General features: G+C 41.8%; 1 protein-coding gene across 4 annotated transcripts; it reads left to right on the forward strand.

The window, feature by feature from the left end:
* The first annotated feature begins 693 nt into the window (after window positions 1-693).
* Window positions 694-24,689, forward strand: cnot10 (CCR4-NOT transcription complex, subunit 10). 4 transcript variants are annotated; one of them, XM_037075205.1, is made up of 19 exons: window positions 694-878; window positions 4,095-4,186; window positions 8,856-9,017; window positions 9,125-9,275; window positions 10,419-10,558; window positions 10,647-10,730; window positions 10,819-10,902; window positions 14,449-14,566; window positions 14,753-14,902; window positions 16,275-16,477; window positions 16,588-16,709; window positions 18,595-18,777; window positions 20,923-21,003; window positions 22,193-22,306; window positions 22,423-22,553; window positions 22,635-22,667; window positions 22,753-22,880; window positions 23,645-23,720; window positions 24,313-24,473. In XM_037075205.1, exons 1-19 carry the CDS (start codon window positions 863-865, stop codon window positions 24,471-24,473), a joined length of 2,229 nt encoding a protein of 742 aa, XP_036931100.1. In that variant the 5' UTR covers window positions 694-862. The 4 variants fall into 4 exon arrangements, with proteins under 4 accessions (XP_036931100.1, XP_036931099.1, XP_036931098.1 ...); XM_037075204.1 differs by lacking the exon at window positions 694-878 and adding an exon at window positions 1,050-1,214 and having other exon boundaries at window positions 22,756-22,880; window positions 24,313-24,689; XM_037075203.1 differs by lacking the exon at window positions 694-878 and adding an exon at window positions 1,056-1,214 and having other exon boundaries at window positions 10,422-10,558.

The following is a 24,689-nucleotide window of genomic DNA, read 5'->3' on the forward strand; positions in this document are numbered from 1 at the left end:
TAATAATAATAATAATAATAATAATAATAATAATAATAACAATAATAAATTACAACAAACAAAACTATCTACCAAACCTTTTCAATACTATGCCTTTAAAATGAAAATAAAATCATATGTGGCGATCAGCAGTTTATGTCAGCATTAACGTAATGTATTGGTATGTTACCCCAAACTGTTAGCTAGCTTATAATGATAATATTGATAACATTACTGTGGGATCAATAAGAGGTTTACCTCTCCACGGTCCTCTCAGCCCGAGATAAACCAGCTGCTTCTCCTCTTTCTCCACAAGCAGGAGGATTAAAAAGTAAATCAGGAATTCCTGTAGCTCAAACAGATCTGACAGTCAAACTTTACTCTTGTCACTTTCACGGACCTGGGCTGCAGAAATAGTGATGTACGAGTAGAGGCGGGAACACCTGGTGAACTGTACAGTTCAATTCAATCCCATTTTCTTGAAAATAAGTTCTGGTATAATGTACCATAATTTACCTTTTCCCTGCATAAGTCCAATGCATTTAAACCTCCTTTCCATTGATAAATCTCCTCTCTACAACTACATAGTGCCCCTTGAAATTACTAACCAAACCTATTGTCCTGACATGTCCTGACATGTCCATGAGGGGGCGGCAGTGCGCTACAGAGCGCTGGTTGCAAACCGCCAGTAGACAGCAAAGAAGAATCTGTTTGGAGCGGACGGGACAGAGTGTGGCTAGCCATCTTATGTGTGAAACACTGAATGTTGAGTATTCACGCATTAATTTAACACTCTTTGCGCCAGTTCGCGTAATCTAATCTAATCTAATCTAATCTTAACTACGAAATCAAGATTTCTAACCGTCCTTAAACGGTCCCACAAATGGCAGAAAATACAGGTGAGTGTCAGCTAAAGGTAGCTGGATAGCTAACTGTAGTTATAGCCTATTTGAGCTAGCTTGAACTCCCTGAACAGATGCACCTTTACACTTAAATGATCACATGAAGAATGGATTTAACCCTGAAGTGAATCGCTCATGTAACCCTCGGTTGATGCTAAGGTTGTGCTGTGCGCAGAGGAGAGCCCCCCGGGACGCCTGCGCCGTTAAACGATAGCCTAGCCGTGATGCATGTTGCTCGAGGACGTGTTCTGGAGAAATTAGACAGAAATGTAGTTCTGGAGCTCCTTCCTAACCGAGCATCAGCGAGCCAAAAATGCATGCAGACTTCTGTCGGTACCGTATACACACACACACACACACACACACACACACACACACACACACACACACACCGAGCAGTAACACTATCCAAGGCTAGCATTAACCCCATGCGCTCCTGCCCACAGTAACATTTACGGTGGTTCACCGGTTCATTAGTAACTGCTAGCTACGGTTGTCGTGGAGAAGCGATGTAAACGGCTCTCGGGTGACGTGATTTTAATTCACAGTGAGGTAAAGAGCGACACCAGAGCGGGGATATCACATGTCACAGTTTTGATTGAGGTTCTCAATTTAAGGTCAACTGTCAGCTCATGTACTGTGAACACAGTACACAGGTGCATCTTCACTGGACTCAGCATTCGATTCAATTATGATTCATATGCAAACGATTCTCGATGCATCTCAGTGTATGGCATGTATCTAACTTACTTTACTTGGCTATTTTTTCATTATTTAAATTCCCCTCTTATTCAGAAAGTCCTTCCAATGATCAGACTGCAGCAGTCTGCAAAATAAAAGCTGCAAGCTGTCTTTACAAAACAAGAAAACATGTATCCATCAGCAGTGCCTTACACGTTTGTTGTGATCTAACAGTAATATTGTTTTCTCATGGCAGCTTTTAGATAAGGCATTTGTATCTGTTAGAGTTGGATGGTAAAGTTGACTGGGCTTCTCAGATCTTGGCTGATTAGCTGGACTTGCTGGATGACTGCAGACTGAGCTCAGGTGAAAATGGCTAATGCAGTTAGTAATTGTTGTGAGGCATTAGTCATGCTCAGCATGGGTCTCGTCCCATTCGTGCTTCATAAACTCTGACATGTACCCTGAGATGTCTGTTAGAAAAAAATACTCTGAAGTTTTTAGTTTTTTTTATCACTTGCAGATGATCTCTGCCTGCCTCTGACATACCTTCCATGTAAGTAATGTAATTGTTTCCAAATTTCCCTCAGGATGAATAAACTATCTATCTATCTATCTATCTATCTATCTAGACTTACTTACGTCAGTCCACAGTTCAAAGCATGGGAGCAATGTTGCGATGTAACTTATTGTCCAGCTGAAATCTCCTCACCTCTAGCACACAGGGCACACTTTATCAAAACTGAATTAATCGTGTGGCAGTCAGTACATGGTCGGGAGCTTCAGTTGCTGTTCAGAGCAAACACCAGAATGGGGATAAAGTGTGATGTAAGTGACTTTGACTGTCGAAGGATTGTTAAAGCCAGCATGTCTAAACTGCTGCTGTCCTGGGATTTCACCACACCAGCCTGTTGTTCACACAGATTTTTGCCAAACACAAAAAACAGCCTGCATGCAGGTGAAAATGCCTTGTACTGCTTCAAGCTGACTGGAGGGAGTCACTTACACCGAGGGTATTTCTAAACTGCCAAGTGAATGCCTTAAAGGCATGTTAACACATGTTGCTGTGGTAAATTTGTGGAGGTCACTCCAGCAAAGTGTGTTTACTTGCCCTGGGGAGATGCTGCATATGTAAAAAGGAGGTAGAAAGCCTGTACTGGCTCCAGAGGAAGCTCTGTGTAATTTGATAAATTGCCTCCAGTGAATTCACTCTTGCTAACTTGCATTGTGGGTAATGTAGGCTCAGTGTTTTGAAAGGCAAGAAGAATGTGTGAAATGAAAAAGGTAATATCTCTGTAATGTGTCGATTTTGATTATGTCTTTAAACTGTCCATAATGAGTCCAACTTTGTTGTAGTAGTGCAATGTTAAACTAGTGGACTGCTTTTCAAAGTCAGGTGTCTAGATTATCCACAGTGCAACTCTGCCATAGTGTGACATCATACAGGGAATTTATCAGATTACTTGCAGCTTCCCCTGGAGACAGGCTTTATACTACTTTATTCGCATGTGCAGCATCTCTCTCCAAGACATGTTAACACGCTTTGATGTGGAAAACTTGTGGAATGACCCTTTAAAGGAAGACTGGTTTCAAACGAGAGACTGAGGCATCAGTAGGCACAGGCTCACACAGCTGAACAGGACTGTAATTCTCATTTTTATTGCCACATACTGGCTGGATCATCCTGCTTTGTGTCAACAGTTCATGCTTCTGGTACTGGCAGTGGTGTTGGTGAGGATGGTGGTGTGGGGGATATTTTATTGGCACAAATTAAGCCCTATAATTAAGCACTGAAAAAGTGATATAAACATATTTATTAAAGGGAGAACTCCCACAGAATATGTAGATGTGAATCAGGATTTATTGTCTTAAGTTGTCACAATCTTACACATTGTAAACCAAGTAAACCTAATCTGTGTCCTTGCCAAGAATTGACCTCAGGCCTCCTTGCTGTGAGGCTACGGTTCTGACCACTGAGCCACCTTACTAACCCATTGTTGAGACCACTGTTGCATGGCAGAATCTGTGCCTGTTGACTATCTTCTCACAGAGAAGCGGCTGTCATATCACCAAACTCCCATCAGTGGAGTATGATTACATATTATGCTACAGACATCTACGTATGGCCACAGTCTGTTTTCTTATGTCTGTCTTATTTCAGCTATATATCAGACCAAGTCACAGCATAGGTGGCTCTATTATAATGAATGAGTTTATTGAAGTCCAGTGGCCCCCATGGTCACCAGATCTCAGTCCATTAGAGCACCTTCGGGATGTGGTGAAACAGGGGTGTTGCAGCAGGAATGTGAAGCTGACACATCTGCAGCAACTGTATGAAGTTTTTGTGCCAACATGGACCAGACTCACTGAGGATCCATGTTGAGTCAGTGAATTCAGACTTTTCTGGGGGTAGTAGAAAGGTTTACCTAATAAAGTGGCACTAAGTGAAACTCATCCCCATTGCAGTTTTAGCCTTAGCTGGAGACCAATGCTACGTAAGACTGACATTTCTTGTCTTTTCATTTTCAACAGAACAAAATGAGGCAAAACATGACAGCTCATCGTCTCCTGGAATGACAGACCAAGAGAAAGAAGTGGCAGCCAGTGCATATGAATCATTTTCGGTATGTCATACTCTTTCTTTCCTTACATACTCAAAAAGCCATCCACAACAGCTTCGGCAATTCTCTGCTATAACACCTTGACACCCATCAAAATGGCCCAGCTCAGCTACTGTACATCTAGCACTAGCAGTTGAGTAATAAGTTCTGGGTAAGAGATAGAATCACACCAGGCTTAATTTCAAAATGTCACACTTACCCTCCTTTAAGGGAATGGTGTGATGTATGTAAACTTGAAAAATCTTTTGAAGTCCAACGTATTACATTTCTCCAGTCATGATATCCAGATTCCCACTCACAGTTTGAATTGTATTCCAAGAGGAGTATTGATGATGGAGAAAGATCGCTGACTGTTGAGTCTCATTCTCAGATTGTCAAATATTTCTCATTGGACCAGTTATGCACACCATTAGGGCCCCACTGATACTCCAATATTGGGCTGTGCCGAGTATAAAGATTCTGATATCGGCCGATACAGGTGCAGTTTTTTTGCAGTGATCCCTCAAATATGAGTGTCAAGAAAGAGTAAAACTTGAGAGAAGCTTGGCAAAAAAGGCACAGTTTGATTTCATAAATTGAAAATTACATTGAAAAGACAAAAACATTTCAAGTGTGAATAGAACAGCTGTTCAGATCATCCTCCTGTAAAACACTGTTGGTCAAATATTTAAACTTTTTTTAGCATGTGTCAAGTAACGTGCCCTGTAACATGTTTCACAAATTACAAATTGGAAATATGACTTGGCTTCAACTCGAAAAAACGTTTCAGTCAAAAGATTTTTTTTGCTTTAATCCATGCAGTTTAAAAACAAACTTTTGTCTTAGATGACACCAGTGCACTGAAATGTTAAACTTCACTGGTAAATTTAAGTTATCCTTAGCATCTCTTTCTGCATTGAAATCTCTAACATGGGTACATACTGGACAACATAGATGTCAAACCTGTATATCTGTGAAATCCGTGCCAATATTGACTAATAATATTGGCCAACCTATTATACAGGGGTGGATACATATGGAGTTGGATTTGTGTCTTTATTACATGCGAGAAAATAAATGATCTGAGAGAAAAAAAAAAATATTTGAGAAAAAGTTTTCATACCAATAGCATTTCATTACATTTTTATTATGGCAACAAAAAAGGGGAGTGACAAAGAAAAATGCATTTATGTTGATTAGAGCGTGGTGACTGAACAAAGGAAAAGTGCAGCAGAAGTGGGCGGGGCCTATGTCAGAAAACCTCTCTACTCGTGAAATACATAAATGTGATGTTTATGAATGTGTTCTTTAAAATGGGTAAGTTGAAGTCAAAAACATATTTGCATCTGTCATAGTGCCACCTATAGGCCATTTTGCACCAAATTTGGCACAGAGCCTCTGGATGACTTCCATTCAACAATTTGAGTGCAAAATAAAAAATATTTTTAACTGAAATCTGTCCTGCTAACCTTGACAGAATAAAATAAATATTTTTTTTATATACCATATCTGCCTCTGTTGTTGCCTGATGGACAACAAACCGTTCAAGGGTCCACCTGGTTGTCCCTCACGTTTTTAATGTGTCGACCCCTAGAAGCACACTGTTTAACGTTAAACAGTCCACCATGGGCTACAGAAAAAGTGCACCGGCAGACAGTGCAGTACACCTTGTAGACATTATCTACACTTTTTCTAGCCACATGTTTTCTCTTTCCCACTTGAGTCTGTAACATGGTGGGAGGTGTACCATCTGCAGTGTCCTGTCAATCCGTGTCCTCCGTGTTAGCCATGCTGGTTTGTTTTCCCAGTTGCCCCAGTCTCTTCCAGTATCTTCTTGCAAGCAACAGTACTTCGACCAATGAGAAGAACCAGATTCTGTATTATTATTCTTGTGTGAATGTGCCAGCATGTCAGCTCATTGATCACAGAGCAGGAGAGGGCTGGCAATAAGATTACCGTAAATTTTCATATGAAACACCCTGTCATTAATTGATTCCATTGACACTTTAAAGACCATTTTAATTCTCACGGAAATACGGGACAAAGTGCCTCCCATTTCAGCTCAGTACAGGACACGCAACTTTGTTTCTAAATACGGGACAATTTCGTTTTTCAAGGGACGGTTGACAACCCTAACAGAACTTGAACACCTTCCTCTTTCACTGAAGCAGCTGGTGTGGAAGTGTTTTGGATTTCCAGTGAGTTATGTTGACAATGTTTGCAGTGTCGACAAAAAAGCCACAGTTTGTAAGCTCTTCAGCAACTAGATGTCGGGTTATTAAGTTTCCAATTTACTGAAGATATAGGTTATTGTTACATTGTGTTGTTAGTAAATGTTTTAAATTTGACAATGTGGTGTGCTACATTGGGAACAAAGGTCAGATATTATATTGCATAAAAGTCTAGTCAAAAAATGGCATAGGAACCTGTGCTTTAAAAAAAAAAAAAAATGTAAAAATCGAGAATCAAATTGAACCGTGACGAATCGAAAATTTAATCGAATTGAGGATTTTGCTCAATTTCACAGTGACCTCAGTTTAAAAAAGACAGATCAAATCCTAAATGACCCGACCCACCCTCTTCACCTGACTTTTTTAAGAAGTAGCAGGTCAAGTGACAGAAACCTGCAGAGGAAAATTAGGACCACAAGGTACAAGTCTTTTGTGCCTACAGCAATTAGACTGTACAACATTATTCAACAAAATAAAAAAAAGTATTTTAAACTATTTCAAATGAACATTCAACTATTTTATTTATTCACACATGCTTGTCATGTCTCCTCAGTGTTCTTACTGTTTTGCCTGTCCTGTTATTGTTTCTTTTATTTTCTCTCTGAACAACTCACGGTTGCCTCTGCACCTCCGATGCGCCGCCGTCATGGCAGACAAAAAGTGTCGATCCCCGAGTGCAACATAACAGGTAGGAGGCCCACCCTTAGACATAATATATGTAGACGCCTCATGACGTGCTGGAATGTAATTCAGCGTCGCCGCCATATTGGTTGGGCCTCCTCACTCTAGGCTGGCACCAGAGTCAGTTGGAATCAACGGAGAGTGAGCAACTATGACCATATTTTGTGCAGTGTACGGTAGTGCTGTGCGGTATACCGGTTCACAACGAATACCAGTGTATATTTTTGTTGTGATATGAATCAGCGCGACACTGTTTCAGACCGGACCCTTTTCAGTGTTGCGCTTCTAAACAGGCATGCTGCAACTACGAGGCATGGTGAGGGTAAACAGTAGTGCTCTGGTGTTACGTTACAGTGAAGATGGAGAGGATAGCAGTTCATGACTTCATCTGTGGATGTCAAGATGAGCAACTGGAAAGCCACTGAGATCCGGGAGATGCAAGCTCTCCTCGGTCTCTGTAGCTGTCAGCTTGCTGTTCGCTACTACGGTCAGTACTTTCAAATTAAAAGCCCCCCGCTAGGAACCCAGTTCTAAACTCCAATGGGGTGCAATGTAAAGCTCTTATTTTGAAGACAAATTCGACCTGCTTCCGGTTAGCTGTCTGTTGCTTGAGGCAGCTAACGCGAGGCGCTCCGCTGCACGTTTCCTTTAACAGTGGGGGTTTAACATCAGCTTGTGTTTGACTGAGGAGGCGAGAATATGGGCCACAGGTCTATAATTAAGTAAATCTATCAAGTTTCGCCCCATTTCTTCCGATGCTTATGTTGCACACTGTTGCCCAACTTCGTGCTTCACGTCACATGACATGTTTATGCCTACCCCGTGGCGGCTTTTTGGGAAAGAAGGAATATTAAACCTCCCTTTTAGAAAGACAGGGCGGCAGAGTGCAACCTTTACCTTGCAGCAAATGTGCCACTTTTCTATCTAAAAGGGGTTAGTAACTCCTCTCTCAACCAGTAGAAAATGCTGTGAACACCTGATTATGCATTAAAAAAAAATACCGTCATATACCGGTAAACCGTTTTTGGTCATACCGCCCAGCACTAGGTCACGGTTGCAATAACCGGTTCAGTATTGTTACCAGATCACAGGGCATTACCTTTCACAATTTTATTTTTATTTTAAATAATTTTTGTGACAGCGTCCTGTATCATAACCAAATCTTTGCCATTTGTAACTGTGTGAAAATCCGGTAAATATTTGGGGAGTTATGATTATTGTAGCTGGGGATACACCTTCCTCAATCTATGATGCGTCTATGTATGTTATATCTATGGGTCCACCATTACTCTCCTGCCTGTTAGGTCACACTCGGGGATCAACACTTACTGTCTGCAATGACGGCACAACGCCGGAGATTGAGCTCCACGGTGAGTAGTGAGTAGTTAAAAGTAGCCAATTTGATGCTAGCGTGCCAGTGCCCCATGCACTCCATTGAAAATTAGCTTGCCCGAAAACAAAACTATGGTAAATCTCAAAAGTGCCTCTTTCGTCGTAATTACGCTTTACCATGAAGGTTTGACTCATATTCAATCACAAATAAAGCTTCGGTTGCTTTTTGGTGAGAGTTTCATGTTAAATGCTTTGTTATGTTTTATTATGTGCAAAGGTAAGTTACCATTTACCATTGGTAACCATATGAATTTCCCACCTGTGGGTTAATAAAGTTTACCTTGACCTTGAGAATCGTGACACCCCTATTAGTGACAAGTTTTTAGATTTTAAGATCCAAGAATGACAGCTGTCAAATGTGGTGAAACGGGCCTCTGTGTTCCTCACAGGCTGGGAAGTATGAAGAGTCTCTCAAACACCTTGAAGCCCTGCAGGAGCTCAACAAAGAGGACTACAAGATCACCATGAATAAAGCTGTCGTTAAGTTTTACAAAAGTGGTCAGACTACCACAGGGATTCTGAAGCAGTCTCTCATGGCAATGAAGAACCAGGTAACTGTTGAAACGTGTGTTGTGTTATTGTCATGCTTTCAGCTGAATTTGTTTTCAGTGAAGTTCAAACACAACACTTGATTGCTTATCCTGTCCTTATTTTTCAGGTTCACACATCAGCAGAGGACGCAGATGGGTTGGACGATGTTGAAAATAGCTTGCTGTACTATAATCAAGCCATCATCCACTATCATATGCGGCAGTTCTCTGAAGCCATCTCCATAGGGGAGAGGCTATACCAGTTTCTGGAACCATTTGGTATGTTGAAGCTGTTAATATGGGTCTGGTAACATCTAGTGCTGATGGTTTAATTGGATTATCAATCAGTTGATCAACAGTTGCAGTTTTGATTGGCATTTTAAAACTTTTATCAAGAACAAAACTACATAACATTTAGTGATTGTGTGAGCAGGCGCTGTTTTTAAGAATATATCTTCGTTGTCAGAAGAGCCGCACAATGAATCTAAATAATTATATGGAGTACTGCAGCACTGCAGAGGTGTCCTGCCTTACAAATCTGGCTCTTCAGATGTAAAAAAACAAAAAAGTTGTTTGTTTTGCACCGAGCAATTATTTTTTCAGTGAAAATGAAAATTGTGATGCAAAAATGATCATCCCCACTTATCGGCTGAACTTTTTAAAAAAAATTGTTAAATTTTTCAACATATTAACATATCTTACTTTGTCACCATTTTGCATGGAGGATGGGCTAGTCCTCATCATCAGTTGAGGACCAGTTCTGATGAAAATATCTAAATCCCCTCAAAAAAAAAACTGACTCAGACAGGTAACTGATGTATGTTAACGTTAGATATACAGCAGCCATACATGCATGACAGACTTTAATCACTGTAATGTTTTTCAATGTAAACTAAAGTAAGAGACATGTCACAAGTATCACATTAAAGATATTTCTTTCATAAAGGAATTTTCCACTGGTGTTGGTGAAAGGAAACATGGGCTACCGTTAAGTCTTTGCAGTACCGCTGTATTGTTAAATGTTGGATCAAATGATTGTACCGGAGGCTGATAGGTGTGGCATTCAAGTCATATGTAGTCTGTCATAGCCAGAGCTCGCTCATCTGTTTTCAGTCGATCTAATATTGAATATATAACACAACACCATCACAATGTCCATGATAGGGGCGGGCACTGAAGGCAGCCAGGCAGGCAGGAACAGAAACCATTCTGTTAACATGATGTTACTTATATGCACAAGCATTAATGGTTTGTAAGATGGTCATCATCTGTTGTCAATAGAACAATTTCCAATGATAAAATCCACAACATGGGAAAAAAAATTTATATACTTGACTGTTGTACCAGTGATGAACAGATGCTTTATAAGGTCCATGTGTCAACCTTGAGTTTGACATAGACTCATCATGGTGTTTGTCCTAGAAGAGAAGTTTGCTCAGGCCGTGTGCTTCCTGCTGGTGGATCTGTACCTGCTCACCTTCCAACCAGAGAAGGCCCTCCATCTGCTGGCTGTGCTAGACAAGCTGTCTGTACAAGGAGGCAACAAGAATGGCAAGGGAGAGGTAGGAGATGTTCTCTATCAAGAAAAAAGTGAAATCACTTAGATAAGCATCCAGATGACAGTTGTTTGTGTGCTATGCTGGATTCCAGAACAACACTTCAAACAAAGATGGAGCGAACCAGAAAGCAGAGTTCACAGCCATGATTGAGGCGGCTAAATCAAAGATGCATCAGGCAAGTTGCCTCTAGATTTTTACGTGCACTGTTTCTGTTTCAGTCTCCATCCTGTTGTCTGTGATTGATGTTTGATTTTTTTTTACAGTACAAAGTAAGAGCCTACATTCAGATGAAATCCTCTAAGGCCTGTAAAAGGGAGATCAAATCAGTGATGAACACAGCAGGGAATGTGAGTCTCAGTCTCTTTTAATGCTATTCCATTGTCTTGTTCAAACCAGCATGTGATGTCCCCCCCCGAATGGCAAACATTCTACATAAAAACTACATGTGCGATAAACACATCAAAAGACTGCCTGAAATGCGATGAATAAGAAAAATCATTTGATTTACACGCATCATGCGTGCTGTGGACTGCGGCACCGGGAGTGGCAGGACGAAGCGAGACAACATGGAGAGAACATACATGGGAGACTCTGCTTAGTGTTTAACAGAGACCCGCAGAGGGGGGAGGTTCACCCGGGGGTTCAGGACAGAGAGACGGAGCGTCTCGGTCCAGGCGGTTGGCCAGTGTTACAGTGTTTCAAAGTAATCACGTACACAGGAGTCTTCAACAACGTAATGCTGAATGGTGATATATTCCATTTGTCTCTGATGTAAAGGTGCAGTAAACGTGCAGTAACTGTCGGCTCTGTCACACTGGGAAAACACCGCTAGCATCATTAACGTTAGCAGCATGCTCACATGCTTCGTTGTAAAGACCGTTAATCACTGTGACTGCACAACAACTGGTTTAATCAAAAGGTCCATTTATAAACTTTTTATAATGAAACGATCCGTTCAGCAGAGCAGGGGATGTCTGCTCGCTCATCATTCTCCCAGTTTGTGTGTCAGAGGACTCATGAAGGTAAACAACAAGTGGATCAAGTTATGGGAGGTGATTAGGGTCAAAAAAGGTAATGTGATTAAATTGCATTAATCAAAATATTTCTTGTAAGGTTAAGGTTTTCAAATTGATTGCCAGAAAGATAATACATTTATATTGACAGCCCTTGAATATTTAATTACTGCACTAGTCATAAAGTGCAGTAAGAATATATATTTTTATTCTTAATAGTGTTAAATAGGCCTTGGGGCCTACAGAGGGTTATGGAGTTAAAAATAGGCCTACTTTTTCCATTTCAGACAAGAAATTTGGTAAGTTTGGCTAAAAGCTTAACATCAAGCTCATATGCACACTTCAATATTTGTTTATTTATCGCAACTTATATCGTCATCGCAATATTTAACAGTGTTATCACACATTGCAGATTTTCCTCATATCGTGCAGCCCTACTCCACACCTCACACTGACTGTTGCTGAGAGAGGGAGTTAACCTCACCTTCTCTCTGGTTAGTCTATAATGCAGCAAACAGTTATTTTAGCGATTAAGCTATCAGTAGTTTTTTGTAATTAGTCAGCTCATGACTAATGACTTATTTCATTCGACTTTGTAAAGGTTTATTTTTATAACTCAATTGATATAACCATTCATTTAGATCATTTCATCATCATTATCTAACTTCCATTTCGCTCCATCCATCCATCCATCCATCCATCTTCTTCCGCTTATCCAGTACCGGGTCGCGGGGGCAGCTGTCTGTCTGAGACACCCAGACTTCCCTCACCCCGGACACTTCCTCCAGCTCTTCTGGGAGGATCCCAAGGCGTTCCCAGGCCAGCTGGTTGACATAGTCGCTCCAGCGTGTCCTGGGTCTTCCCCGGGGTCTCCTCCCAGCGGGACATGCCAGGAACACCTCCCGAGGGAGGCGTCCTGGGGGCATCCGAAACAGATGCCCGAGCCGCCTCAACTGGCTCCTCTCGATGTGGTGGAGCAGCGGCTCTACTCCGAGCTCCTCCCGGGTGACAGAGCTCCTCACCCTATCTCTAAGGGAGCGCTCTGCCACCCTGCGGAGGAAACTCATTTCAGCCGCTTGTATCCAGGATATTATTCTTTCGGTCATGACCCAAAGTTCATGGCCATAGGTGAGGGTAGGAACGTAGATTGACCAGTAAATTGAGAGCTTCGCCTTTCGACTCAGCTCTCTCTTCACCACGACAGACCGGTATAACGACCGCATTACTGCGGCCGCCGCACCGATCCGCCTGTCAATCTCACGCTCCATCCTTCCCTCACTCGTGAACAAGACCCCAAGATACTTAAACTCCTCCACCTGAGGCAGTAGCTCTCCCCCAACCTGGAGGGGACAAGCCACCTTTTTCCGGTCGAGAACCATGGCCTCGGATTTGGAGGTGCTGATTCTCATCCCAGCCGCTTCACACTCTGCTGCAAACCGCCCCAGGACATGCTGGAGGTCCCGGCCCGAAGGAGCCAACAAGACCACATCATCCGCGAAAAGCAGAGATGAAATCCTGTGGCTCCCGAACCAGATCCCCTCCAGCCCGTGGCTGTGCCTAGAAATTCTGTCCATGAAAATAATGAACAGAACCGGTGACAAAGGGCAGCCCTGCCGGAGTCCAACATGCACCGGGAACAGGTCTGACTTACTGCCGGCAATGCGAACCAGACTCCTGCTCCGCTCGTACAGGGACTGTACAGCCCTTAACAGAAGGCCTCCGACCCCGTACTCTCGGAGCACCTCCCACAGAATGCCATGAGGGACACGGTCGAATGCCTTCTCCAAGTCCACAAAACACATGTGGACTGGTTGGGCAAACTCCCATGAACCCTCGAGCAAACTGCGGAGGGTATGGAGCTGGTCCAGTGTTCCGCGGCCCGGACGAAAACCGCATTGTTCCTCCTGGATCTGAGGTTCGACTATCGGACGAATTCTCCTCTCCAGTACCCTGGAATAGACTTTCCCAGGGAGGCTGAGGAGTGTGATCCCCCGATAGTTGGAACACACCCTCCGGTCCCCCTTTTTAAATAGGGTGGATCTCATCCACCCCCGGTGCTTTGCCACTGAGGAGCTTCCCGACTACCTCAGTGACTTCGGCTTGGGTGAAGTCACTGAGGTAGTCCATTTCGCTCCATTGTTATAAAATATGAATAATGATAATTGTAGACCCTATTCGTCAGATGCCTGATCTTGATGAAAGGAAGTCAAACTGAAGCATTTTGTTCACCAACATGTCTGCACTCCTGCGGGCTCGTTAAACTGCCTCTGTTTTTTGTCCTGTGTGCACTCACATTTTCTCCCAGGTAGTTTCACTGAGAGGAATATATGCCTTTGTCAGTCAGAGCCCTGAAGCCCACCCTGCTCTAATGTGATGTGACTATGTTTTTTTATTAAGTGAAAGCTCTGCGCCAAACTGTTTGTGTGTTTATTTGAAGTTCATTAAACGTGTTGTGTGTCTAAACAACTTCACCCTCGACACTGCACTTCCTCTGGTCCTCAGCTACACAACCGCCAAGTGTGAAGTTGCTCAGATGAACGGTTGTCTAGAAAAACTACTTATTGACTGCTGTACACCGTCGTTTTATATATGTGTTGCCGCCATATTGGAGCTTCGGATAAGCTAAACGTTGTCTTTTAATGACATTGTTAACATTTCTGATCAAAACAACTTCCCACTCAACACTCCACTTTGATTGGTCCTCAGCAACACACCCACTGTGGAGTAGATCGGATTAACTGTGTCTGTACTTTGCAAAAGTCGTGAAGAGAATTCTTTTTTTTATAGTTCATTGTTCAGGTAACTATGTGGATAAGTGACATCAGTGCATACCCTCTCCTGGTTCTCGCTCTGACCTGTGTTTCCTGTCCCATCCATCAGTCTGCACCCTCACTCTTCCTCAAGAGTAACTTTGAGTACCTGAGAGGAAACTACCGGAAAGCAGTGAAGCTGCTGAACAGTTCCAACATCGCAGAGCATCCTGGACCCATCAAGACAGGTGACAACTCATACATCTCTCATGACTGATGGCTTTCTCTGATAAGCCTGGCGTCAAAAACCATGATTTGTAATGTTAATGTCCTAAATGGTGCTTTCAAATACTGTATGCACTGAAGATATCACTGAAACATCTGATGATTTTTGGGCCACGTAATGGATTGTTGTATTGTCTTGTCTCATTCAGGTGAATGTGTTCGATGTATGTTCTGGAACAATCTGGGCTGCATTCACTTTGCAATGGGGAAACATAACCTAGGCATTTTCTACTTCAAGAAGGCACTGCAAGAGAATGACCACACATGCGCACAGCTTGGAGACGGAAGTAACGGGCAATGTGGGTCACAGCAAGTACTCTTTCCTGAATGAACCTGATGAGCTTTAAAGTGATACTGAATTATTTTAGCAAGTACTTAGACCCTTAGGCTGGAAAACACCTTTATAGAAGACAGTACCTCAGTCATTGGAGTCATCAACATTGGAATCCAAACTGTCTACTTTGCACAGCAGCATTTAAGAAAATATGAATATATACTTACGGTGGACAATAATCTCAGAGACAGATATCCACTTACAAAATGAAAACTGTCTGTGTGGAGAGATCCCACTGCACACTCCAAACTCAAAAATATTTCTTTTGTCTTCATGTGAAGAGGCTTTTCATGTCTACAAGGTCATATTTCAAACCGACAGGAGCAGAATTTGTATCGAGTACTGCTTCGTTGTGAGGAATATGCACATCTAGTTTAAGTGTTCTAAGATGATGATGATGAAGATCATACTAAGTATTGATGATGTTGAATTAAAGGCCATCCACACCAGAAACAATGATTATAACAGTAAGTACATGAGAGTCATAACAGTAACGTCAGTCCACACCACAACAATATCCTTATTGTTGTGGTGTGGACTGACAGAGGTGAATGATAACATTGGGATCACTGTTAGAGTGGTTTGATCAACGATATAAACACAGCCAGCCAATGAGAATCCATCTCAGTTTAACAAGGCCGTCACTTGATGTCAGGGTTATTTTCCCATAAAATAATGTTGCAGGAGTGATTGTAATTCTGGTTTCTGAATCTGTGGCTGACCTCTTATGTGAAATAATTGATGGCATTCAGGAAATACTTTGTAGTTGGTCTTCTCTAATAACCCCCTCTTGTTTTTTTCATGCAAGTTATGAAATGCTTAAATGACCCATATAAAGCTGCAAATTACACACAAAGAACACCAATTTACTGCCAAACAGTCACTGGTGCTAATGGGGTAAGTATTTTATATACCGTTCATAAGGATAGCTGCCGTCACTCAGCCAAAAATATGAATAGAATTTGACTTAAAAGAAGAAAATGTCAAATTCTAACTCAACTAATTAAGAATTTAATACAACAACAGCCTTCTGGGTGGATTTTCTTTTTATTTCTCACAAAGTAACAGGTCATCAATATCAATTTTCCCTAGCCTCCATAGCTGGAGTGAGCAGCACATGCTCTGCATTGCAGAATCTTACTGTTCAGCTGTGAGGGCTCTCATAGTTCTCTTTCTAGTTATAATCATAATTCTTGGTGTGGACTGCCCTTTATTCAGTAAACACACTCATTGTGTAATATTGTTGTTTCAGTTTTGAACTGAGCCAGTGTATTGTTAACACATGCATTCTAGAGAATAACAAGTTCCTCTCTTCTCTCGTTACCTTTAATATCCAGCTAAGACGTTCACTGGTATCCCCATGTGTGCTCTACTAGCCAACAAGCGCTATGAGCTTCTGTATAACTGTGGTATTCAGCTGCTGCACATCGGCAGGCCTCTGGCAGCGTTTGAGTGCCTGATGGAGGCTGTGCAGGTTTACCATTCCAACCCTCGACTGTGGCTGCGGCTCGCAGAGTGCTGCATATCTGCTAACAAAGGGGTATGACTCCACTGATGTAGATCCTTATTTGAGTTTAACCGCTGGCATTGTTGGATTTTTCTTTTAGCTGAGTTTTTTTAATGTTGTGTCCTCTTTGTTTATGTTTTCAGGGTTCAGAGCAGGAGAGCAAAGGTTTACCTTGTAAGAAAGGTATAGTTCAGTCTATTGTCGGGCAGGGCTACCATCGCAAGATTGTCCTGGCATCCCAGTCTACTCAGAATACTATCTACAGGTCAGTGTCAACTAGGCCTGTCACGATAACAAATTTTGCTGGATGATAAATTGTCCCAGAAATTATTGCGATAAACGATAATATTGTCATTTATAGACAATTTTTCAACTAACATAATGATAATGTCATAATAATGCAAGTACACCCTTTCAAAGATCAATAAACTTTTATTTCTAAAGAATATTTAACATTGGAATTGGAATTTGAAGAAGACATTTTAAATATCCAAAGTAAATTAACAAAACAACCAGAAACGATAAATAAAAAGGACTCTCGGTCTCTGTTAGCAAAAATTGCACTTGAATTACACGCAACCAAAAATAATAACCCTAACCCTTTTAGTATATCGTCTTTCACACAGTACACTTGTGGAATTGCCGTTTGTGACACGTATGTTCTCCCAGGTAATTTGTACTGGCAGTCAAATGTCTTCAGCATTTGTCTAAATGCTGGCTTTTCCATGGTATTAAAGGGCTGTATCTTTTTAGCAATGTAGCGAACTACACTTTCTGTGAGTGCGCACCATTTTGCACTGTCCTGTTTGTATTTTGTCAACTAAACGCCCCAGTGATTGTGGACTGTTGGAAGACAGAGATGGCCCCTCTGTAGCTTTAGCTGCAGTTTTTTTTCCCAGCTGGGAAAACTGCATTGGATGATTATGCTTTAGGTGCAGATGCATGTTTGTTGTATTACCGCTTTTAGTTGCTACTGTTTAACAACAAATGCGACATACCAGCTCGTCCAGGTTAACTGGTTCACCACGGTCATTCGGTTTAAATCCGAAGTGCTCCCACACTGCAGCTGTCGTGTTCGGCTTTGAAACCATTTTTGTTTTTATTTCGTCAAATCTCAACTAGTGTTACCTCTGGCTTGCTACTCCTCACGAAGCTCCCATGTTGCACTATGTGTTATATCAGGGGCCCCGCCTCCCCACACAGAGGCAAAGAGTGACTGACAAGGGTTCACGTGAGAGACACGAGGAAAACAATCGAGGCTCACAAAATTATCAAGCTCATTTTTATTTATCGTAGGATTAATTGATTTATTGATTATCATGACAGGCCTAGGATCAACTCCAACAAGTGTATCCCCCTTGCCTGAACGTCACTAAAGGAACTACTTATTTATGCATTTACCTTTGCTATCCAACAGAAGGCTGCATGTAGGATCCATGTAAGATGCTGACACCATGATCAATTCTTAATCTTGGTTTTCTACTTAAAAAATAGTTATTGCTCACTTGCCAAAAGCAAAAAGATCAGTTTAAGTTTCATGTCTGTTCATTACCTAAAGCTTGAACTTGGACTAAATGAGCCTTGAGTAAATCTGACCAAAGTTCCAAAATTCACGTATTGTACCATCGCTTCACTGGTTATGATTGCCATTTTACTGGGCTTTGCTCTCTGTGATTACATGATTTTCACTTTGATGACATAACTCGGGCACATTTCCAGAGTCTGCTAATTGAGTTTCATGTAAATGCAAACCTGTGGATGTCTATAAAGGGCTGGGACTGTACACCTAAAGATCTCAAACTGCACTGAATGCATTTAAGAGGTGCTCATCAAACATATGCAGTTACATGACTTGAAGGTGCTATAATCAATACAAAATGCTTGAATGGACTTTTTAGGTTCTTTGAAACAGTAAATTGATTGTATGGAATTATCTCTTATACAGTATGGTTGTTCTGTATGTTGACTTGAGTTTTATTTAATGTCTGCACCATTTTATTGATGGAATTACATACAATGTACATCATTCTCACACTGTTTCCCAGTCTATAATAACACTGACTAAGTGATAGGTAATTAGCGACTAATACTGCTGATGTTCCTCTTGCCCAGAACCATCCCAAGCCCTGTGTGTTTTTGTGTTTGGATAGTGAGGGCCAGTCGGCAGCTATCCCAGTTGCCAGTATGGAGTTTGCAGCCATCTGCCTGAGGAACGCTCTGCTGCTGCTGCCTGAACATCAGCAGCAGCAGGACACCAAGACAGAAACAGGCTCCAAGACTTCCAGTCAGTCAGGAAGCACAGAAAGTGGCAGTGAGAACAGTGATGCCTGCAGGTCGGTCTCTCTCTCTCTCTCACTCACCCATGTGCACACACACACACACACGCACACACACACACAGATCACACTGGTTAATATCAACAGACATATAAGGTTTGTTATTGAAGTGATTAATTGGTAAGAACTGGAGCAGTGTTTCCATTCTACCTGTGAAATTCACAAAGGTGGGTTTGGAGGGTTTGACTGAATCACTGTGACATCGTGCTAACAACAGTTGTCACTTCCAGGTAGGCACTGCAAGGATATCTGAAGTCACCGATCTTGTTTATGTTGGTTGTCACTTTCAAGACGTGCAGACCTGCCAACTTGTACGCATTTTGTGTACTCGGTACGCATTTTGACCCTTAAGTACGCTTGAACGAATTGCTGCTCTCCTAATGTACATTTTGTTGCATTTCTCAGTTCGTCCGTTTCAGTTTCTATGCAAGTTCAGATTGACACCGCCTGGCCAAAAAAAAAAAAAGTTGCCACCCAAAAAAAGGTCACACACCCTAATATTTTGTTAGACCGCCTTTGGCTTTGATTACAGCACACATTCACTGTGGCTTCGTTTTGATAAGCTTCTGCGATGTCACAAGATTTATTTATGTCCAGTGTTGGATTCGTTTTTTGCCAAGATCTAGTATTGATGATGGGTGAGTTGGACCACTGTGCAAAGCCTTCTCCAGCACATCCCAAATATTCTCAATGGGGTAAAGGTCTGGAATCTGTGGTGGCCAATCCATGTGTGAAAATGATGTCTCATGTTGCCTGAACCACTCTTTGCATTGTCATCTTGGAATATGCCCTTGCCATCAGGGAAGAAAAAATACACTGGTGGAAGAACGTGGTCATTCAGTATATTCAGGTAGTCAACTGACCTCATTCTTTGGCCACATAATGTTGCTGAAGCTAGACCTGACCAACTGCAGCCACCCCAGATCATAGCACTGCCCCCACAGGCTTGCACAGTAGACACTAGGCATGATGGGTGCATCACTTCATCTGCCTCTCTTCTTACCCTGATGCAGCATCACTCTGGAACAGGGTAAATCTGGACTCATCAGACCACATGACCTTCTTCCATTGCTCCGGAGTCCAATCTTTATGCTCCCTAGCAAATTGAAGCCTTTTTTTTCGGATTAGCCTCACTGATTAGTGGTTTTCTTAAGGCTAAACACCTGTTCAGTTAGAAAAGTGGTCAAATGTCTAGAGATCTAGAAGGTTTTAGACAGGATAGGTGCTGATTAACATAAAATAAATAAATAGAGTAATTACAGAACAGGATTTAGGTTACGGTTGTGCTATTTGGGGGAGTGGGAGAGTTGTACTCATAAAATTTCTCCAAGGTTGGCAGGTCTGGACGTGACTGAAGTGTTAAACATGGAGGTCCGACCTGTCTGTGTTTTTGCCCTGCGTCTTTTATGTATGGTGCTGTTTTGTGTCATTAATGAACCTAATCTACCTGACACGTCATCTTATAGAAGGTTCGACTAACTGCTAGGTTTGGGTAAACTCAAGCTGTCATTTTCTTAAATTCTCATATTTTCTTAAAGGTGTATAAAGTCTCAAACCAAACGTTAGTGAAAGGATTGTTTAATGAGAGCATTAAACATATGTTGATGAGTAAGATGTAAACACAGTGAAGCAACATTGTTAAAAAACACAATTAAAATGGTATGTAAGCTCAGTGATGCTGGGTTTTCTACCTCCAAGTTCTACCTTTTAGCTTGCTAGTTACACATGTGGCACCATATAGTACACTGGCATGAGTGGTTCAAATTCAACAAGACTCAGTGATCTTGATGAATTGACAGTGGGAGTGAAGATGGGCTTAATATATTAATATATTACAGTGTACACTGATCAGCCACAACACTAAAACCACTGACAGACAAACTACATAACTTTGACCTTCTTGTCATAGTATTTTTCTATTTGGGAACCTTGGATTCTGGCTTTCATGTGGATGCCACTTGGTTCACATTGGTGTTTGGGTGGATGGTGTGTTCAAGTGCACCCCCTCATGCCAATGGCTGATGTTTGTTTAACTCATTAGGGTTAGCGTTAGGGTTAACCTATTGTAATGACCACAGAGGAGTTTGTCCTGCATACAGCTGCTGTTTTGATGAATGCTGTGTTTGACTATGTGTTTTGCAGTGGGAAAGGGCAGGAAGCTGATAAGTTCTTATCTGCAGCACCATCGTCTCCTCTCAGAAAACAGGAGGTAGAAAACCTCAGGTAATGGGACTTCTCATCTCTTCTCATTCTCTCTTCGCCCCTCAGTTCTACTGACATGAGTCATTATTCAGGAACATTAACCAACCTGTACAACCCAGAGGGCTGTACAGTCAGAATGCCGCGGCCAGGTCTTTTTTCCACCGCGTAAGCTTGTGATGTCGGTGTTCCTGATCATACCGTGTCATTGACACTCAAGGGTCGTTTAAGTTCTATCAGTGCTCATGCAAAATTGAGCATTTCCTACTGCTGCAGTATCAAACTGGTCAAACTGGAGTTAGCTTTTATTCTGAAGTAGTCAGAGGAAATGCAATGTGTTTGACTCATGTCAGTTACAGTCTACAATACGCTATTCAAGAATTTACAGCTTGTCTGATACACCTTTTTACGTTTGATGTTTCCCATCTTATATGCATTGCCATTTTCATTGTCACCATTTATGCTGTCAGTTTGAGCATTTCATTTTAAAGGTGCAATATATAAGAATTGACCACCTATTGAACACACTCCAAACTAATACAGGCAGCATATCACCACAGTAGCTAACTGCTGCTAACAATGGTCTGTTTATGATGTTGGCTACTGTTAACTCAGATAGTCTTGCAGCTAGCCAGAGAGTTTGCGTTTACATCTCTGGCACAGGACCATTTGACTGCTGGGAGAAAGGGGGTTTCAGGCCTTGGGTTAGCCAGTTAGCACGCTAATTTCCAGAGATATCTCTACAACACAATACATAGACGACTTAAGTTAATTCCTCATGTTCTTTTGATAATTGTACTTACTTCTAAAATGTTATAAACTAAAATTCTTACATATTTTAAGGTTTTGCATTTTAAATGTCACTTCTTTCATTGACTCACTATACATTTTCAAATTATTATTTTATATTTTAAATGTACTCTTTTGATTCCCCTTTTATAAAATTACAATCTTACTGTCGCTTGTAGTGAAATAACATAATAATCTTTTAATTGTATATCGTTTCATTTTCAATTCTACAAGGGCTTGACTATGACCCAATATATCTTCCATACAGCGGAGGCTCTGAGCATTTCTGAGCAGCCATTTCTGACTGAATTTATGATTGCACCATATTTAAAGCTAAACCCTGTGCACTGTGTAACAGCAGTAAAACAGCAGACTGCTACAGCAAGCCAACTGTTAAGTCTAATGCCAACTGTCTGATGTCTAGATGTTCCATCCTGGCCTGTAGTGCCTATGTGGCATTAGCACTGGGAGACAACCTGATGGCTCTAAACCATGCTGAGAAACTACTCCATCAAACTAAGGTGTCTGGGTCCCTCAAGTAAGTGCTGAGTTTCTCAAACTGCTGATGAGTCTTTCCAGAATCCAAAGAGCTGAGTGCACTGATCCTTCTCTACCTGTCTGCTTTGTCCTTCTCCTCCTCTGCTTTGTTTTTAGGTTCCTGGGTCACCTGTACGCTGCTGAAGCCCTCATCTCATTGGACAGAATCTCTGATGCTATTGCTCACCTTAACCCAGAGAATGTCAGTGATGTTTCAATGGGAGTGCTGACCAGCGAGCAAGATCAAGGTCTGTGAGTTTAACACATAATTCTACAAAACAAGGGATTTCATCATGTGTGCTAAATGCTTGATTTGTTTTCCTCAACAGGGTCTGAGAAAGGAGATGATACTGTCGAGTCTCGTAAGTCTACCTCCTTCAAACATTAAAGCCTGATTTTTACTCCCAAAATCTCAGTGTGTGTGTGTGTGTCTGTGTGTGTGTATAGCAGGCAAGCAGACTCCTATGTGTTACCCCAGCAGTGTGACGTCAGCTCGGGCCATGATGCTGTTCAACCTGGGGAGCGCCTATTGCTTGAGGAGCGAGTATGAGAAGGCCCGCAAGTGCCTGCATCAGGTAACCATGACATAAGCTCCATGACCGCAGCAGGTCCTGAAAGTGTCACCGTAATCTATAATTCAATAATGAATGATATTCTGAATTGGGTTAGTGTGAGACATCTCACTTCTTTTCTGATCTGTTGAGAGTTGCACATGTGCTGGACTGACCAGGCAATACTTGGCACAATGTTTTAGTGTAATTTACATACATCTCTCGTTCAAACTAATTTGAAGTGCTGATTGAACGACATTAAAACTGCTTGACAGTGACAGAGGGAAAAAGGGAAAAGCCAGCATCCTCAGCTTCATTACACGTCGCAGCAATATCACTGTGTTCCCATCACAGCCAATTGGTGGTGGAGACAATAAATATCTGTGACAACAGCAGAGTCAGTTGATGCGGGAATAAATTTCCATTGTACATTTGAAGAGAAACGGATGTTAACAGCGGTTGGTGGGTGTTTTACAGTGTACAGTGTCTGTATGTCTTTCCTTTTTCATGGAATTTTCTCAAGTGATGATTTGGACTCCTCAGGCTGCCATGATTGTTGATGACTTTTCAGACCCGGTGATTTGGTCAAAACTTAACCAAAGTGGTCTTTATATTGACATTACAAGATACTGAAGCGTCTGATGTGTGCACCATGTTGCATTCAAATCCATGAAAAACAAAGACTAAAGTGCAAATGTTCCACCAAACAATCTCTCCTATCCAAATCATTTTACAGTGCAGTAACAATTTATAATTCACCCAGTTGTGATTTGTGTCGTCTTCATCAGGCTGCATCTATGGTCAACACCAAGGAGATTCCACCGGAGGCCATCCTGCTGGGAGTCTACTTAGAGCTACAGAACGGTCAGATCTTCAACAAACACTCACTGGCACACTCTACCTAGCCACTTTGAAACAATTAGAAGTTGTTAAGCATCTTCTCATGTCAGTTTCCCACATTGTGTAGATCAAAAAATATGTGTAGAACCTATATAGCCACAATAACCATCAGACCAACAGTTTTGATGCTTTTTGATCCACAAGTTAAAAATGTTCCAACAGAAACAGAGTGAATGTGAAATGTCGGTAACAGAAAGGTGTCTGGTTAACTTGTTTAATAAATGACATCTTTTGATTGAAACCCTAATTGTGTTCATTTGATACAGATTTTTCCTTCTGACAAATTTCTTAATGAGGTATTTGTGTAAAAGCGACGCTGAGAAGTTTGGCTCTCAGATCAGATCATATCTGCCAGTGTAGTATAATTTGGATCAGTACAGAGGCATCACAGTGATGCTGGTATCAGTCTTCAGAGTGCTCGGGATTATTGATGGCTTTCTGAATACTAAAGCAGTCATCATGTTCATCTGGTCTGAACAGCGTGGTTTAACCTGATGTATGCGCTGTCTCTGAGCCAGTCCAGAGATAATGATGTTGATGTGTCATGTGTCTTCAGGAAACACTCAGCTGGCCCTGCAGATCATCAAACGGAACCAGCTGCTGCCCTCTGCAGTCCAGAGGGTCTCCCCAGACTCCCGCAAGAAATCCATCCAGCCCTTCCAGTCTGTCCAACCAATCCAGCTGCCTTCATCTTTTACACAAGTTCAACGCAAATGAGCCTCCACAGCCACATGTAGCCCACCTCCCCTCCCCTCCCCCCACTCACAGCACACAGTCCTGAGGAGCCTTGATATTTATAAAGCTGCTTCCCCTCAGCATCAGGAGCTATGTGAAATGCAGGCATGGCTGCTGACTGATGAGTGACTTTTTACTCCATTTGACTGAGGAATCTGTGTGTTGTCTCAACAATGAAAATAAATTTTATTTACTGTA

Source organism: Acanthopagrus latus, chromosome 17 (assembly GCF_904848185.1).
Source record: "Acanthopagrus latus isolate v.2019 chromosome 17, fAcaLat1.1, whole genome shotgun sequence".
NCBI classification, from domain to species: Eukaryota; Metazoa; Chordata; class Actinopteri; order Spariformes; family Sparidae; genus Acanthopagrus; species Acanthopagrus latus.